The sequence below is a fragment of the Pseudorasbora parva genome, chromosome 10 (assembly GCF_024679245.1).
Source record: "Pseudorasbora parva isolate DD20220531a chromosome 10, ASM2467924v1, whole genome shotgun sequence".
NCBI lineage: Eukaryota > Metazoa > Chordata > Actinopteri > Cypriniformes > Gobionidae > Pseudorasbora > Pseudorasbora parva.
Window position 1 is genome coordinate 33,780,004 of NC_090181.1, and position 17,358 is coordinate 33,797,361.

General features: G+C 39.6%; 1 protein-coding gene across 1 annotated transcript; it reads left to right on the plus strand.

The window, feature by feature from the left end:
* Positions 1-194: 194 nt before the first annotated feature.
* zgc:109986 (uncharacterized protein LOC553566 homolog) lies at positions 195-6,984 on the plus strand. Its single transcript, XM_067454673.1, has 8 exons — positions 195-392; positions 1,330-1,451; positions 1,536-1,674; positions 1,760-1,881; positions 3,763-3,873; positions 3,966-4,072; positions 6,380-6,479; positions 6,613-6,984. Exons 1-8 carry the CDS (start codon positions 296-298, stop codon positions 6,733-6,735), a joined length of 921 nt encoding a protein of 306 aa, XP_067310774.1. The 5' UTR covers positions 195-295; the 3' UTR covers positions 6,736-6,984.
* The last annotated feature ends 10,374 nt before the right edge of the window (positions 6,985-17,358 follow it).

Sequence of the window (17,358 nt, forward strand, 5' to 3'; positions counted from 1 at the left end):
ATCAAATTGATTTCAACGCTAAATGGTTAAATTTGTTACCTATAAGAGTCTTCACTTTTTTATAATTTCTATTGAAATTACAAACATAAATGTCTGTTTTTACAACCTGGAATATTTTATCATATTATTAGGTTGATGTTCACAAAATGTAAAGTTCTACCTTAAAGCAGACCACACTCTTCACGGCTACTACCGCACTGCTTCTACTAGCGCAGCCCAGGCGCAGTGTTGATCAGTTGTATTCTAGCAACCTAGATTGTGTTTGGAGTAAGATAAATATCTAGAGCTTGAATCGATGAATTTTAACGACGCTAAGAATGAAATGCTGCAGGTGTTGTCAAAGACGGAGAGACAACATCTTCCAAAGCTGCTTGAGTGGTTGAAAACATCTGGTAAAATCAGAAACATTTTTTATGTGTCCTCATAACATTAACGTTACAAATCTTTTTTTTTCAGGCACTGCTCAGTTTTGAAACTTTGCTTCCATAACTTGTTTTAATTCAGGCTAGTGGAAAGAAAACATCCAAAATATACATTTAAGTGTTAATTTTATTACAATTTATCTATTTGCCTCTGTAATAACTAATTACAATACATGGGAATATATTTCAGTAGCAATATCTTTAAAGGAAATTTTCTCAAAGTGAGTTTTTTCGCCATACATACACCTAACTATTAACACCATATCCAATATATGTTCGTCTTTAAAGTTATCGTTAACGGGCTGATAAGAACATTTTACAGAAATATAAAAGCCTATAAATAATGGAAATCTTATTTCCTCAGCTGAGACACTTCAGATGCACACTGTTAGCCGTGATGGTTTTGAATTGCTTAAAATATGATCAGAATCACATTGAAAAGGAAAATACAGATACGTTTAACACATGCAAGTCTGTCTCTGTCATATAAGCTAGATAAAATTATAATGAGAACATCATTATAATTGTGTGATTGGGACATTGCTTTTAATGGTGAGACTTTTGGTTTTGTAATCATGCTCTCAAAAAACATATAAACATTTGTTTTTAGATTATCAGCCAATAAATTGGTTATCAGCTTTCAATTATAAAGAATTATCGTTATTGGTATCGGCCAGAATTTTCATTTCGGTGCATCCCTACTGGCTTTATGTAATGTTCAGATATCTGTTCTGGAAATTAGTGCAATTTTAACATTGCTTACTTACATGAACAATTTTGCAATTGTTAATGTAACTTAAGTAATTAACCGGTGAAATATAGTGTTATCTTAGTTAAAATGTTAACCCTAGTTTTCACCTGTGGTGTCAGCCTTACGTCAGTAATCGTTTTTCATCAACATTTTTAGATGATCTGGATGACTTCCTGGTGGATAACCAAAGTGTTATTCTTCAAAGTATTGCAGAGGATCTAAGGGCTTGCCTTCCACTGGAGGCTATGGCTCCCTCAGAGACTATGGCTATTCAGAAGGTTTGTGTATTATTAGATGTGTTGTACTTTGGCATTCACAACTGCATTTCATTGTTAGATCCTAAAACATACTTTACATTTTAGACTCAACAGAAACCCCATCCCACAGTGCATGTAGATGCATTCTTATATGATGAGGAAACTGTGGATTCATTGTGTGAGGAGGGAAAAATGAGTCGCAACTACTGCCTCAACTGTGGATCGCACAGAACAGCACCGTTGGGTAAGTGTGTGCATGGATAATTAGATGTGTATGAAATTTAAAAAAAAAGCAATATCATGATATGCAATTAATCATATTTTCACAGAGTTCATCTCGCATTCATTCTCAATCCCGGAGCTCCAGTTCCTATTCCAGAACATTCTTCCAGACCTCACTGGAAAACTGGTGGTGGATGTGGGATCTAGACTAGGAGCTGTGCTATTTGGGGTAAATTGCTGAAGAGGGTTTGTTTAAGTAACTTGTTTAACTTAAACTCATTATCAATTGTAAATTAGATGATGTTTATAGTACTTGAAATAGAAACAGTCGCCATGGGGCAACCAGTGGTTAACTGCCTTTCCCTACTGGGTTTAAACCTGCAACCTTTTACCAGCACAGGGGCCTCATTTATAACCATTGTGTGCACACAAAACAGGCCCTGGAAGAGTATGCCACTTCCTACTCATAAATTGTGATTTATAAAAACATCTGTATGCACACTCTGACCCATGCGTACAAACATTTTGGAGACAAAGCAGTTTAGCGACTGATGGTGAGCTAAAAAAAACACTTTAAATCCTCATTATGAGTCCTAATCATAAATAGTGCATGTTCACAATAACAGTAACAATAACAACACATTTAGATTAAATCTGCCATTCTCATTAATGGAGTTAAGCTGTGGATGCAAAGCTTTTGAACACTTTTCCTCTGGCATGCTGTGTTTTAATGTTTTTACTACAGCGAGAATTGCTTGGCGTAGGATAATGTCAGAATTCGTGGTCTGAGAAAATATATTTGCGCAAATAATGATCAATAATGCGCAATAAGTCTTCCCCTTTTCTATTAAAATATACTAAGCAATTAAAGGTGCACTATGCAGCTTTCGTCCACTGGAGGGCGCCTATTCAAAATAAATCGTAGTTTGATGACGCAAAGTGTGAGCGCAGCATCTTGGGAGATGTGGTCTTCTCATCACAGCCGGTGGAAAATAGGACTCGGGCAGAAATCACGTTCATGCATGCGGTTATTAACGTTACTGTAGTCTAAAGCAGAGCAGGACCGAGTGTTATGGACCTGAGCACAGCTGCTGGAGCGATTGTTAAACAAATACTCGCCTCGCGAATACCGGGACTTTTATTATGACGGGACGGGACACATTCGCCGGGCGCCTGCACAGATCCGCTCTTCCGGTTATGATTTTGAGGTAATGTAGCTCTGTTTATCATATTAGATACATTTAAGTGTGTTCAAAACGATGTTATGACTTTACTCTGTGCGTTCACTTGTTCACACTGCTAAGAGTAAAGCGCTCCTGCGAAATAAAAGCCGAAACCGAGGGTAACGCAGATATGACGCAATTGACCGGCGACTCCCTCAAATGCAATGCTGAAACGTCCCTGTCCTTAGTTAAAATAGCAATTTTCTCACAATTTACAAATAGTTGGAAACTTCTGGGATATTGTAGGTACTCAACTGAACAAAATATATAACACCGGCCTAGTGGTTTTTGGATATTTTACTGCAAAAATACTACATAGTTCACCTTTAAAAATACTATTTGGCCAGTGGAATAGAATAGATTAAGGAAAAACTTTCTCTAAAATTTAAAATTATTTATTCAAAAACAAGGCAATGATAGTCTACTGAATGAAGTTTAGCAATGTATGCGATGGCACATCCGTATCTTATATTTTCTTAATGTCTTGTACCGTTAAACATTGTATCACGTGGATGAATATGCATATGCAAATAATATGGAGATGAGGATATGCATAGTAAAACTAGGCATTGCAAGCTCCATATATGGTTATTTTGGGGGAGGAGAGCACAGCCTTCTGCTGACTGGGTTTATAAAGGTTTTTATAATAAAATAAAATAAAAAGCCAGGATCCAGCATTCTGGCATATGCATGATTGCATAAATCTGAAAACATTTGTGTGTAAGCAAAATCTATCTTTTGTGCGCACACTTTTAGGATGAAATATATGGATGGTTTTGCAAATGAGGCCCCTGATCTGTAGCCCCTTGGCACCAGATTTTATCTTTCTTTCATGGTCTGATGATGTATCTATATTATATTGCCTCTGATTTGTTTTCTCTTCTCAGGGCTACCTTTACAGTGCAGCATCTCAGCTTGTGGGGGTTGAAATAAGTTCAGAGTTTGTCAAGCTTCAAACAATGGCTATAGAGAAATATGGCTTCAGTGACAGAATTCAGGTAATTGATCACAACTTTTTTTCCTTTTTTCATCTAGTTATTGTTTTGTCCGGATAGGATATTTATAGAGATGTTCAATGTGCCCTACATAGGTGATACATGCAGATATCTGCTCTCAGGCTGCCTTAGTGCAAAATACAGACGTTCTGATCATGAATAATGTTTTTGAATTCTTCATGGAACCAAGTGATCAAATGCAGTAAGTGCAAAACCGTGATCTTAATAATACATAAATAAATGTTTTTTTAATAATAAACTAATTATATATAGTGTGTGCATAATTATTATGCAGGTCAATAGAAATACTATAGAAATTGCTAAATTAAAGGGATACTCCACCGCTTTTCATATTAAACCATGTTATTCCCTTAGCTAAGACAAGTTGATGCATACCTCTCTCGTCTCAGTGCGTGCACTTAATCGCTCTGATGCGCGGTGACGATCTGATAGCATTTAGCTTAGCCCAGTTCATTCACTATGGTACCAAACAGAGATCAAGTTAGAAGCGACCAAACACCTCCACGTTTCCCCTATTTAAATACAGTTACACAAATAGTTGAATGATCAAGTATGGTGACACAAAATAAAATGTGGCGCTTTTCTACACGGGTTAAAAAGGAGAACTATAATGTATGGCGGAATATCACTTCTGAGAGTACTTCGACTCGGCGCAGTAAAAAGTCACGGCTGAAAAATCCTCTCTCGGAATGAGAAGGGTGAGGGGGAGATGTAAGGGAGGATTTTTCATCCGTGACTTTTTTTTTCGTTTAGGCGCTTTACCACAAATAGCCACAGGGTGTCATTGAAATTCCATAGATTTTTTTAATGCAATTTCCTGTGTCAAATGTTTATATTTTTGTCCAAATATCACAAAACACTTTGCAGATATAGAACCGTGAGAATCAGACCTTTCTGACGATATGTGTTTTGTCAAGATTAGAAAAGGTTTTAATTTTAAAGTAGTTAAATAAATATGAAACATGACGACGCCACTTGGGGAGGAGCCCGCTAGAATAATTTAGAGCACTGTTTCCAGGGTAACACAAGGTCTGATTTCAAAACGGTTTTCACAGGGTGAATCTTGATTTCGTAAGCTTTCTAATAATTAGGGGTGTCCCCGACTAAGGATTTACACAATCGAATCAGAATTTTTGAATCTCTCTATGGTCGACCGATAGTCGAATCATCTATGTGCGTGTAAACCATAGACCGGAAAAAAATAAACGGTATAAACGGGTTGGGAAGGGCAGGACACTAGTCAGTAGGAGGCTAAGACTATTTTTATTTTACTTTACACACACAGCCACCACTTTTAATAAAGTTATCAAAACTAGGCTACACTACACATTCGTAAATTAACCGTTCTCTCATAACATTTAAAAGCCGCGATCGAAACTCAGAACATCACAAAAATATATAAAATAACATTTTGATAAATAAACCTAAAAAAATGCCTGCCTAGAGAGGAAAAGAACACTTTGAGTGCGTTTATATGCATGTTCTTAAGCCGATTGTGCCTAAAGGGGGTCACACACCGGACTGAAGCTCAGCGCCGTGTCTCAGGTATCTCACACCAGGCAGACGTGAACATTATAAACGCGCGAGCTCAATTTTGAATCGACTTCTGACAGAAGAGCTGCAGGATGAGTGTATCTTGTAGCACAGGGTGAAATCAGTATGTACATTTACGATTTGATATAAATTTAATCGCCGCGGACAGGCGTCGAATGCCGCCGTCAGTGTATATGTTTTCGTATTTTAAAGGCGATTAATTTTATATTTTGGAGCAACTAACACAACTCCTACCCTAAACCTACCCACTCTCAACAATATAAAACTCGTAACAGGCAAATAAATGTACAGTCACATGTATTTATTGCAAAAACTGACCAAAAAAACAGTATAAAAGTATTAACTCATGTTGCATTCCAAGTGTTCTGAAGTCATATCTTCATGTGAAGAACATGATCTTAATGTTTTAGTTGTCGAAATGATGATCGTGTCCCTTTGTGAAAAGAACACACGTGCAGTCGTTCATATTTCTCATTCAAATGATGTGTGTGTGTGTGTGTGTGTGTGTGTGTGTGTGTGTGTGTGTGTGTGTGTGTGTGTGTGTGTGTGTGTGTGTGTGTGTGTGTGTGTGAGTGATGGGCAGGTTTAGGGGCAGGGGCAGTGTAGGGGGGTCGAATGAAACAGCATTGATAAACACGCTAAAAAGCGTTTATGCGTCTTGATAGCATGCCAAAATTACATACGCATGTCATACGTACGCCATTTCATGAGATCAGTCTGGAATAACATAACAGTTTAATATGAAAAAGCGGTGGAGTATCCCTTCAAGGTGTGACCATTTGACTAGATATTTCTGTTAACAAATCACTTATAAATGATGAATTACAAAACGAATGGTAGTTATTAAGATCAATGTGGTTTGGATAATTGATAGTATAGTATTTTTGTGTCTTAAATAAGGTTTACACTAAATTACCAATTATTTTCTTTTCAGATCTTGGCTGTTTATTAATAAAAATTTCAGAAAGAAAGGTGCACTGTTGGTAACTGTACCCAGCATTCAAGAAGCACTTAATTTACTTCAAGATGCTGTTGTAAGAAGCTTTTCTCTATCTCTGATATTACTGTATTTGTCTCCTATTTGTGATTGGCACTTGGCTGCATAATTCAATACATCAGCCTTTATCAAGATTTGATAAAACAATTCTGTTTTCTTTTCTTTTCCAGTTCCTAGAGACATTAGCACTCAGGCAATGGATAGAGGAAATACAACTTGATTACAGTGTTTATCCAAAAAATGACACCGATCCAGATTCTCTCAAGCAAATCCATCTTTATAGAGTACTTTGACTCTTAGAAGAGAAAGCTCTGGACTCTTCTGATACTGTGGAACAATGAATATGATTAGCCTCAGTGAGGCCTTCAACAGGACAAATTATGCAAATAGATTTCATTTAACATACAACATCCTGTTTAAGGTGATCTTTGTCAACTTTTTAAAGTTGAGTTTCATTATGAAGAGTTGTCCTTTAATGTAACTAGCCATACATGTCAGAGAATCTATGATGTCACTGCTCCTTACTGACCAATAATAAATGTTTTATTGTAAGTGCCCTCTTCATTGGTTTGGTGTCAAACTTTGTTGTAATTCATTTTTGTGTTCCACTCTCTGTTGAAACAAAGTAGGGGATGTTTTTTTTTCTTTCGCTGACAGAATTGTGTGTGTATATATATATATATATATATATATATATATATATATATATATATATATTTTATCTAATGGGAAAACTGTTTTCTTAGATTACTGAAGCCTGATTCCCAGCCAACACACCCATGTGGGACCCAAAGGGGTTGCACATGGGCTGATATCTGGGGCTCACCTGGGCTACCCAACTGGGACCCAGCTAATTTTGTCCTCAGTTTCCATGGAGGCCCTCCATGGGTTAGCCCAGATGGGTTGATGATGGGTCTCCTAATAGGCTCATACCAGGCCCACATGGGTAACCCAGGTAGTACCCATTTGGGGCCTACATGGGTTAATGATGGGTCTCATACCTGGCCCATATAGGTAACCCAGGTAGCACCCATTTGGGGCCTACATGGGTCTGCCCATATGGGTTGATGACGGGACCCAGATAGGTGTTATGTAGGGCGCTTATGGGCCACAACAGGTTTACAGAGATTTTATATATATATGGGTTACCATATTTTCTGTTTGAGGTATCTTACAGTAAACCCCTAAATACAAACATTACATGTAATCCACTAACTACAATACAATGTTAAAAAGTATTCAATGAACAGAAACCAGTAGTTCATACTTTAGTTTATTATAATTATAATAAATTAAAAATGACTAAATTTACAACACAAAAGTATCAAAAAGTACAGTCTAAGATAAAAGTATTTCACAAACAAATCAAAGAAAAACAGTGTAGCTCGACACTCCCCTGTCAGTCAGCGCTCTCCCAGCGGCCCTTTGAAAAAGACCAAACAAATTAATCAACCGTTGTGCCACTTTTTTATTCCCTTTTTCACAGTTAAAGCATTTTGGTACCTCACATCAAGTTAATCTAAAGTAAATGCTCAGCAGGGTCAGACAAAAACAGATGGCGAAGAAACAACACACACTAACTGCCAAATAATTAAGGTGAAGAATTAAGTGTGAAACCATCAGAAACCCTTTAGTCTCCAGAACCACATTTTTCCAGAACTGCAGTCTCCAGAAGTCCAAGGTGTCAGGATCTCAGACATTTTGTCTCCCTTATCAGACACACCCAATTTAGTTCTTGCAGTCTACTAATGAGCTGATGAGTTGAATCAGGTGTGATAAATATGAGGGAGACACACAAAATGTGCAGGGTTGGTCTGCGTCCAGGACATGTTTGAAAACCACTGCTCTAAAAATCCGCTCTAGTGTTATATTGGATATCTTTTGTGCATTTGATATTTGAATTAACACTAAATAAAAAAGGGGAAAAAAGCACAGGCAGCTGAAGATAAAGCTCCTCAGGTCTCATTGCTCAGTGGAAACTAGTTCTGTGACAAAATAAACATTTATTAAATATCTATGGAAAATTAAACATTTAAGGATGGAAATATTTCATTCAGTGTGCACACTTTTTGAATAAAAGCTAAAATGGTCCCTGTATGGCGCTGTTCTGTGATCACAAAATAAACTTTTTTTCTCTGCTCTTGATGTCATTACATGGCAGAATATTTGATAAAATTGCAATTGTGCTGGCATTTTAAGACTTTGATTAGATTGAAGTCACATTGTGTTTAAGTGTCAAAATAACAATACAAATTTATTTCAAAGGTGATATTTGTGTACTATCTACCAATATAATCAACCTTTGGAATTGACTGTGTTTGCACTTGTCTTGACTGTGAATGGGTTAGACCACTGAGTAGCCCATTTTCAACCCATGTACTAATTTTCCATTAGTGAACCATCTAGGTCCCACATGGGGAGCCCAGCTGGGTTTGCCCATGTGGGACCTACTTAGTTCACCCAAGTGGGCCCCAGATAAGATGCCCATTTTGAGCCCATACCTACTCTGTACCCTGTAGCCCATGTTTAACCCATGTGGGCCTCACATGCACGTGTTGGCTGGGAATGGTTCATGTCTGCACACCAGACAAATGGCTTTTCAGTCAGGCCACTAAAACAGGCGGGCCGTGTTTAAGTCTCACTGAAAGCCATTTTAGTCAGAGTTTTTCTCCTTCAATCGCCTAACTTCTACATTCCATGGACGAGAGTTTTCCTGGCCCAGCAGCCTTCAAGGAGCCTTGTGTGCCACTAAAAATATAAAAATCTAGTAGTTTAGTGGTCCTTGAGCATCACCTTTGGCTAAACTTAATGGAGATCAAGAACACAGACAAAACAGCACTCCTGGACACCCCTGTCCCTCCCCTGAGCTTATTTGGTCACGTAGTGGATGGCTTTACAGCTGCACAAAATGCATCAAAATCAATGCACCACTTCCTGCAAAAACGAGCAACTTCCTCTGCTGCCTTAATTCACCCTAAAGGCCGGTTTACACTGCTCAGAAAATTTGTCAGATCAGTGTGTTACCCCTTTCGACATCTGCTGGTGTTCGTGCGTGTTTGTTTTCCCCTGACTGAAAATGTTGGGACAGTGTGAACATGACAGTTATTTTTCATAAAATTCTAAATCCAGCTGGCAACTTGTTTGTTGATGTTTGTCTGTGCAGTGTGAGTTGGCCTTAAGTTATTGTCAACATTCCAAGCAGACGCCCATTTCTGCTTGGCCCCTTGCAAAAGGCGGAACGGGTGGTGAAGCGCTACCCATTTCCCAAGCGCCAGGGACTCCGCCCTAAGCTAGTGCTGGATCCTGAGCAGTCCTGATGTCTTAGGCACAAGAAGGAGAAGGCTAAGTCCCACCGAGGCTGGAGCGTCCCCAAAGCACCTGTGTGTTCACCTCCCATTACCCTTGTTCATTTCCCGGCGTTGTGTTTGCTATCTTTGGTATGCATGGCCAGACCTATTTCTGCTATTATAGTCAAATAAAAAACAAAGACCTTAACACAAAGAGCATTTTTCCCCCTGTCGAGATGGGCTTTCTGCCTTCTGTGGCAACTTGGAAGGTCTAAGTTTCAGAATCAGCCTGAGCAAAAGCATGCTGTCCCCCACCCAACGCATCTCAAACCTGGGGGCAGTATTCAATTCGTAACAAACACAGGCTTGGATTAAGCCTTACCGTTTCCTGAAAATTCTGACATAAATTCAGTTAGGAAGCAGAGACTATACCACTGAAGTTTCAACAGCACGCAGAGCTGATGTTCAGCGGACCTCTGAAGAAAAAGGGTGTGGATGAGAAATGTAGCTATCTTCTACTATGGGTCGGAGAAAAGGGCCATGACATTTTTAATACATGGCCGCTGTCTGCTGACGAAGCAAAGATCCTAAAGTCATATTACGACCGTATCTTGGTGTATGTTGAGCCCAAAGCAAACGTGATATTTGCACGTTATAAATTCCATGAAAAAGTCGAGGGAGACGTGAGCCCTTTGAGCAGTTTGTGACAGAGCTGCGTCTACTTGTCAAGGATTGTAACTATGCAAATAGTGACGAGATGATCAGCGATCGCATTGTGTTTGCGTTTGCGATACATTTGCCGAAAGTGAGAGAGAAACTTTTGAATGTGGGCTCTGAGCTAACGCTTGAAAAGCGATAGATGTCGCTGGATCTCATGAGTTGGCACAAGCACAGTTAAAAACCATTTCAAGCAGCATGAATACTTCACATGAACATGCAGTGCATGCAATCGCCCGCCACACATCACAGGGCGTGGTTCCAAAACAGCTAAATACACAAAGAAATACATTGAAAACCTGCAACCTAGAAATGCTACCCCAGTGCACACCAAAGGATGTGGCTACTGTGGAAACAAACCTGACGCCAATCGATCTCACTGTCCTGCAAAAGGAAAAGTTTGTAAAATATGTAGTAAACCATTTTGCAAAAGTTTGTCGCTCCAGCTGTGAGAAAGCTGTCCATGCAATAAGCAATGAAAGTACAGACCAGGTTGAGGAGTCTGATGAGCTGTTTATTGACTTGCTGACACAGAGCAAACAGAGTTCAGACACAGAACAAGTCTATGTGAACATTAAAATAGGTCCAAATCACGAAAATGCAAGTTTAAATTGGACACTGGATCCTCAGCCAATGTCATTCCTCTGTACGTGTACACCAAATTGAACACTCTATGCTTGCAGCCAACATCTTGTCCCCTGTTTGGCTACGGTCGTGAACGTCTGGTGGTGAAAGGGAAATGTGACATGAAGTGCAAGCACAGAGACATTGAGATGGTTCTGACATTTTATTTAGACGACATAATGGTGCCCCCTGTCATAGATCTAAAAGGATGCATAGACTTTGGCCTCATAAAGCTCGTACTATCAGTTACAGAGAGACAGACAGAAGTGCCAGTTTTGGAGGAGTTTTCAAGGTTTGTACTGTTTCCTGATGATTGTACCATACACTTAGACCCACATACAACCCCAGTAGTCCATCCACCCAGAGGCATTCCTCTCACATTATGTAATCATCTTAAAGAAGAGCTTGAGAGCATGAAAAGGCATGGTGTCATTGTTAAAGTCACAGAGCCAACCGAATGGGTTAATTCCATGGTCGTGGCCGAAAACCCACGCACCGGTCAGCTAAGGGTATGTCTGGACCCAAGGGACCTTAACAAGGTCATCAAGCGACCACATTACAGTCAAGTGAGTTTTTCTGGGACGTCCAGCAGGACAAGGCCTTCAAGAAGATAAAAGAGCTAATCACATGCGAACCAAGCCCAATCTGAGCCTATTTTGATCCTTTCAAAGAGCCCAGGTTACTAGTTGATGCCTCCAAGTACGGGCTTGGGGCAGTACTACTGCAGGATGGAAAACCCATCGTGTATGCATCAAAGTCTCTCTCTGAAAGTGAAATCAATTACGCCCAAAGTGAGAAAGAACTCTTCGCCATTCTGTTTGGCTGTAAACGTTTCCATCAATACATCTATGGCCGCCAAGCCATCGTCGAGAGTAACCACAAGCCCCTTGAATCATTCATGCAGAAACCCCTGGCATCAGTTCCCCCAAGGCTTCAGAGGATGATCCTCCAGCTCCAGAAGTATAACTTCACTATCAGACCAGGATACGAGCCTCAGTGAAGGCATGGATATTCAAGTACATACAGTGTACAACAGTCTTCCCGTCAGTGATTCAAAGATGGAGGACATCAGAGCTCAAACTGAAAAGGACCCTCAGTTCCAGATACTAAAACAAGTTATACAAAGTGGTTGGTCAGAAGAGAAAAGAAAATGTCCCATGAGTGTGTCAGAATTCTGGAACCACCGCAATGAGCTCTCGTACTTGCATGGAATAATATTCAAAGATGAAATGATTGTCGTTCCCACAAGTCTTCGCCCAGACATGCTGTCACGTATACATGCCAGTCACCTAGGCATCGAAAAGAGCAAGCAGAGAGCCTGTGATATCATGTTCTGGCCTGGGATGGGGAAAGAAATTGAGAACATCATCAGCAAATGCTCAATCTGCTTTACGTTTTGCCCATCCAACACCAAAGAATTAATGATCAGTCACAAAATCCCAGACAGGCCATGGCAAGTAGTGGCTACTGATCTGTTCACCTGGAACAATGAGGACTATCTTGTGACAGTTGACTACTACAGCAGATATTTTAAGTTAGACAAGCTCAGCAGCACAACCTCATCTGCTGTGATAAACAAATTAAAAGATGCTTTTGCACGACATGGCATCCCGCAGGATGTCATTTCAGACAACGGCCCCCAGTACAGCTCGGGTGAGTTGGAGTAATTTGCCAGAACATGGGAATTTACACATACCACCAAGTCCATACCACCCACAAAGTAATGAGTTAGCAGAGAAATCTGGGCAGACTGCTAAGATGTTGCTGGAAAAGGCCAAAGCTGACAAAAGAGATCCACACATCAGCCTCCTGGAGTATCACAACAGCCCTGTTGATGGTTTCAAGTACCCGGCTCAGCTGTTGATGAGTCGCCGCCTGCGGTCAACCTTTCCGAATACCAATCATCAGCATCTGCCAAAAGTCCTTAGCTGCAAGGATGTCAGAGCAAAAAGGTTGCATAAGCAACAGAATAAAAAAAAGCTACTATGACAGATCGGCTAGACCCTTATCTCAGTTCAAGAAAGGCCAAGCAGTTAGAGTACAAGAGAAAGGCTACTGGAAGCCAGCTGTCATCATCAGAGCAGCCAACACTGAAAGATGATATCATGTGCGTACTACTGCTGGACAGGAATATCGACGAAACAGACGTCACCTTTTGGACACAAAAGATCCTGGAAGCAGAAACTCTGACGATGGTGCTGAGCTATGCGCAACACCAATCCACAGTAAACCACAAAATGACATTGTATACACACCTGCCCATACTGATGAGTTGCCCAAATCCACCGCTTACAGAACCAGATCCGGACGCCAGATAAAGCCCAGAGTAATTCTGGATCTGTAATTGTACAAGGATGTAGGCGGATTGCTGCCCTTTCAAACGAGAAAAGAAAAAATGTGTTCACACAATGTTCAATGCAGTTTATATGTTATGCAAATGTGACAATCTATTGATATGTGAATACAGGCAGTATGATTTTTTTTTTTTTTAATCTATTACTGTTCCAGTGTGCATGTGATTTTGGTTACAGAATTCTTCCTTGCACTAATGTAATACACATTATTTTGTATTTACATTGTTTATTTCAAAAGAAGGGGGATGTAGTATTCTTAAGTTTTGCCACAAACCAATCACATGCCAGCGGCACGTATGCTGTGTTCTTATTGGCTATAGCACTTGCCAGTGCAGTTTATGTAAAGAAGATAACACTCATGTCATGGACATAAAACAAGTTTAATAAATCCTATTAATCAAGAGACGCACATTCTGCGTGCACCCAGAGCCTCCTTGAACTATTCATCAATCATAAACACAACACTCGCCATCCACCTTAGTTTGCCAGGTTCTACACTCTAGACGTCCCTGCACTTCAAGCATGGATATTGGGTCAGATTCTTCTTTTGGCGTTAAACTACTGTTAGGATTTACTACACACAGTGAAAAAAATATCACTGAAAAGTGTTTAAAGTATTTAAAAAAATCACACAAGGTGATTTACTAAGGTTTGTGCTAGTCAATTTACTAAAGTATTTGCTAGTAATTTCCAGTATTTGCCTAAAAAAAACATGTCTTAAACCAGACGCTCATTTGTGCTGCTCTTGGTAGAATGTATTGGTCATTATGGAAATGATATGGCTGAGTCAGTGTTCTTTGAAGTGCGTGTTGTCAGTAGATCAGGCGCAGAACTTTCCACTTCCATTGGCGCTGTTATGGGATTGCGCTCTCACACTAATTGGCCCTGTTTAGTAAATCTGGCCTATTGTCTGCTTAGTCGTTTCCTACTCTCTGGGGTTTTTCCTAATGGCATCATGCTCTGGTTCTGGATCAGAGCCTTTCTTATCAGACATATTTTATGCCCCTATCTCTCTAGTAGCGTGCTATGGGGCACTTGGCATCAAGCACCCCCTAGACAATGGACTCACAGGATGACCTTTCATTCTGCGCTAGTGGCATGGCATTTTGCAGTGCATTCTACATACAGTAAGTGTTAGAAAAAAAAGACACAATGAATGAATCATATCGAAAGGGAATGCTCTGCTTGCTAGCATAACCTCAGTTCATTGAGATAACAGGAACACTCAGTAAAAGCAGAGTGTGAAGGTTGAATTAACAGAGCGATAGCACTCCTATACATAAAAGATTGCAATACACAACATAATGGGAGATATATCAGAGTTCAAAAGAGGACAAATTGTTGGTGCGCATCTCACTGGCTCATCTGTAACCACAGCAAGTGTTTGTGATGTATCGAGAGCTATGGTATTCAAGTCAAGTCAAGTCAAGTCACCTTTATATATATATATATATATATATATATAGAGAGAGAGAGAGAGAGAGAGAGAGAGAGAGAGAGAGAGAGAGAGAGAGCGCTTTTTACAAGTCCAATTGTTTCAAAGCAGCTTCACAGTGTTAAAGGCCCATTGAAGTGCCTTGAAACGCACCGCATTATTCAATGTGTTGACGTAATTTCCCCTGAAACGGCTCCAGCTGTTAGCAGCTCCTCCCCTTTTTTGAAATAGCCAATAGCGTCTCATTAATATACAGTTTGACTAGAGCGCAGAGCGGACCTTTCTGTTTGGGAAAGCCAGTTTTCTCTAACACTGTTTATCATCATAATCTCCTCCATATCGCTTTGAAATGCAGCATTCTGTGCAGAATTCAAAAGGGTCGATATGTTTGTTGTCTGTACCGACTCGAGCATATGATCTGCACTGCGCTCTCGTGTCTGTAGTCTAAATTTAGACCAGAGCTGTTGGTGTGTGTGCGCTGCTGCGGTGTGTGAAACTAACGTAAAAATGGACTTAATTTGCCTCAAATGAAAGCATATTTACACTGAATCGTTTCCTATCAAAAGTGTGCTATGTGCCTTTCACCATGTAGAAATTAGTAAATGTGTGTTAACAACTGACCGATTTCAGCCACTGCTTCAGCAGCGTAGGGAGCGGCTTTTAGATTCTGACAGCATTTTGATTGGACAGAAGATTTGACGAGAAAGTGAAGTCTGCGATGATGTCACCAAAATCTGAGATTCGTTTTTACGGAAGTGAGAGACACATTGTGAACGCTTATATCTCCTAAATGCAAAATTTGTCATAATTTTGGAACATACCAGCTTATTCATAACTTTAAGGCTAACACAGTCATACTAAAAGCTAAAAAAAACTTCAATTTTGACTTCAGTGGACCTTTAACAGGAAAATAATGCAACAGAAAACTATATGGTCCAGCATACATGTTTATTATGTAAGATTTACACCAGATATTAATGAGTTAAGCCAATTCTTCTCCTTAGCATCAAATGAATGTAATTTTTCCTCAGTGACACTAAAATGCTCTGTCTTATGTGCTACTGTAGTAGATGGCTGCATGGTTATAATTTTCTTCCTAATATTATCAATCACGTAAAGAAGTTCATAAAGTCATTACTGCTGTGCTGTTTGCAAACATCAGACGTTAGCCCTTAATTTTTGGTTAATTTAGCCACTGTATCGAATAAATACCTAGGGTTGTTTTTGTTTTCTTCCAAGAGAGTCAAGAAATTAGAAAGCCGATCTAGCAGTTTACAGCCTTTCTATGCAATCATGCTTTCTTTCCATGAGATACGAAAAACCTCCAGTTTTGTTTTCTTCAAGCTGCGCTCCATTTTTCTGGCTGCTGTTTAAGGGCCAGAGTGTGCTCATTGTACCACGGTTTTGGACTATTTTCTTTAATCTTCTTTAATCTTTCTTTAGGAGGTAAAGGTGTAGGGTAATTTCAGTATACATAGGATGAACCACATTCAACAGTGGACACAAGAGGAAGCTGTCTGAAAGGGATGTCCAGGTACAAACCCAAATTGTATACAAAAAACATAAAACCACAGCTACCAAACTCACTGCAGAATTAAAGGTGCACCTCAACTCTCCACCAAACCTATTTGTCGACAGCTCTGGAGTCAATATTTATGGTTGGGCTGCTATATAGCCTTTGGTCACTTGTGCCAATGCCAAATGTTGGTTTCTATGGTGCCGACGCTGAATATCTTGGGCTGTAGACAGTATGAAACGTGTTGTTCTCTGATGAGTCCACCTTCACTATCTTTCCCACATCCGTGGGAGTTATGGTGGTGGAGAAGACACCACAGTAAAGCACAGGATCAGTGATGGATTTGCCTACAATATCATGGCATTCGCTATAATTCAGCATGATAATGCACCAAGACACACAGCAAGACTTGTAACAGAATGGTTTGATGAACATTAAAGTGAAGTTGAACATCTCCCATGGCCTGCACAGTCACTAGATCTAACAAATATTGAGCCAATTTTGGGGTGTTTTAGAGAAGCAAGTTCTGGGTGTTTCATCCACCAGCATCACTAGTGACCTGACCCCTGTTCTTTAAGAGAATTGGCTCAAAATTCATCTGACCACAAGGACATGTAACTGTCATTCCAGGACAAATTGATGCTGTATTGGCTGGATGCAAAAAGAGGCCTTAAAGGGTTCACCCAAAAATGAAATTGATATAATTAATGACTCACCCTAATGTTGTTCCACACCCATAAGACCTCCATTCATCTTCGGAACACGGTTTAAGATATTTTATATTTTAGTCCCAGCAGTCTATGCACACTTTACTGTCCATGTCCAGAAAGGTAATACAAACATCTTCAAAGTAGTCCATATGTAATAATAATAATAATAATAATAATAATAATAATAATAGATTTAATTTATGACACACTTTTCATTCCAAAGAATCTCAAAGTGCAACAATAGAAAAAGGGGAAAATAAATAAATAAAATAC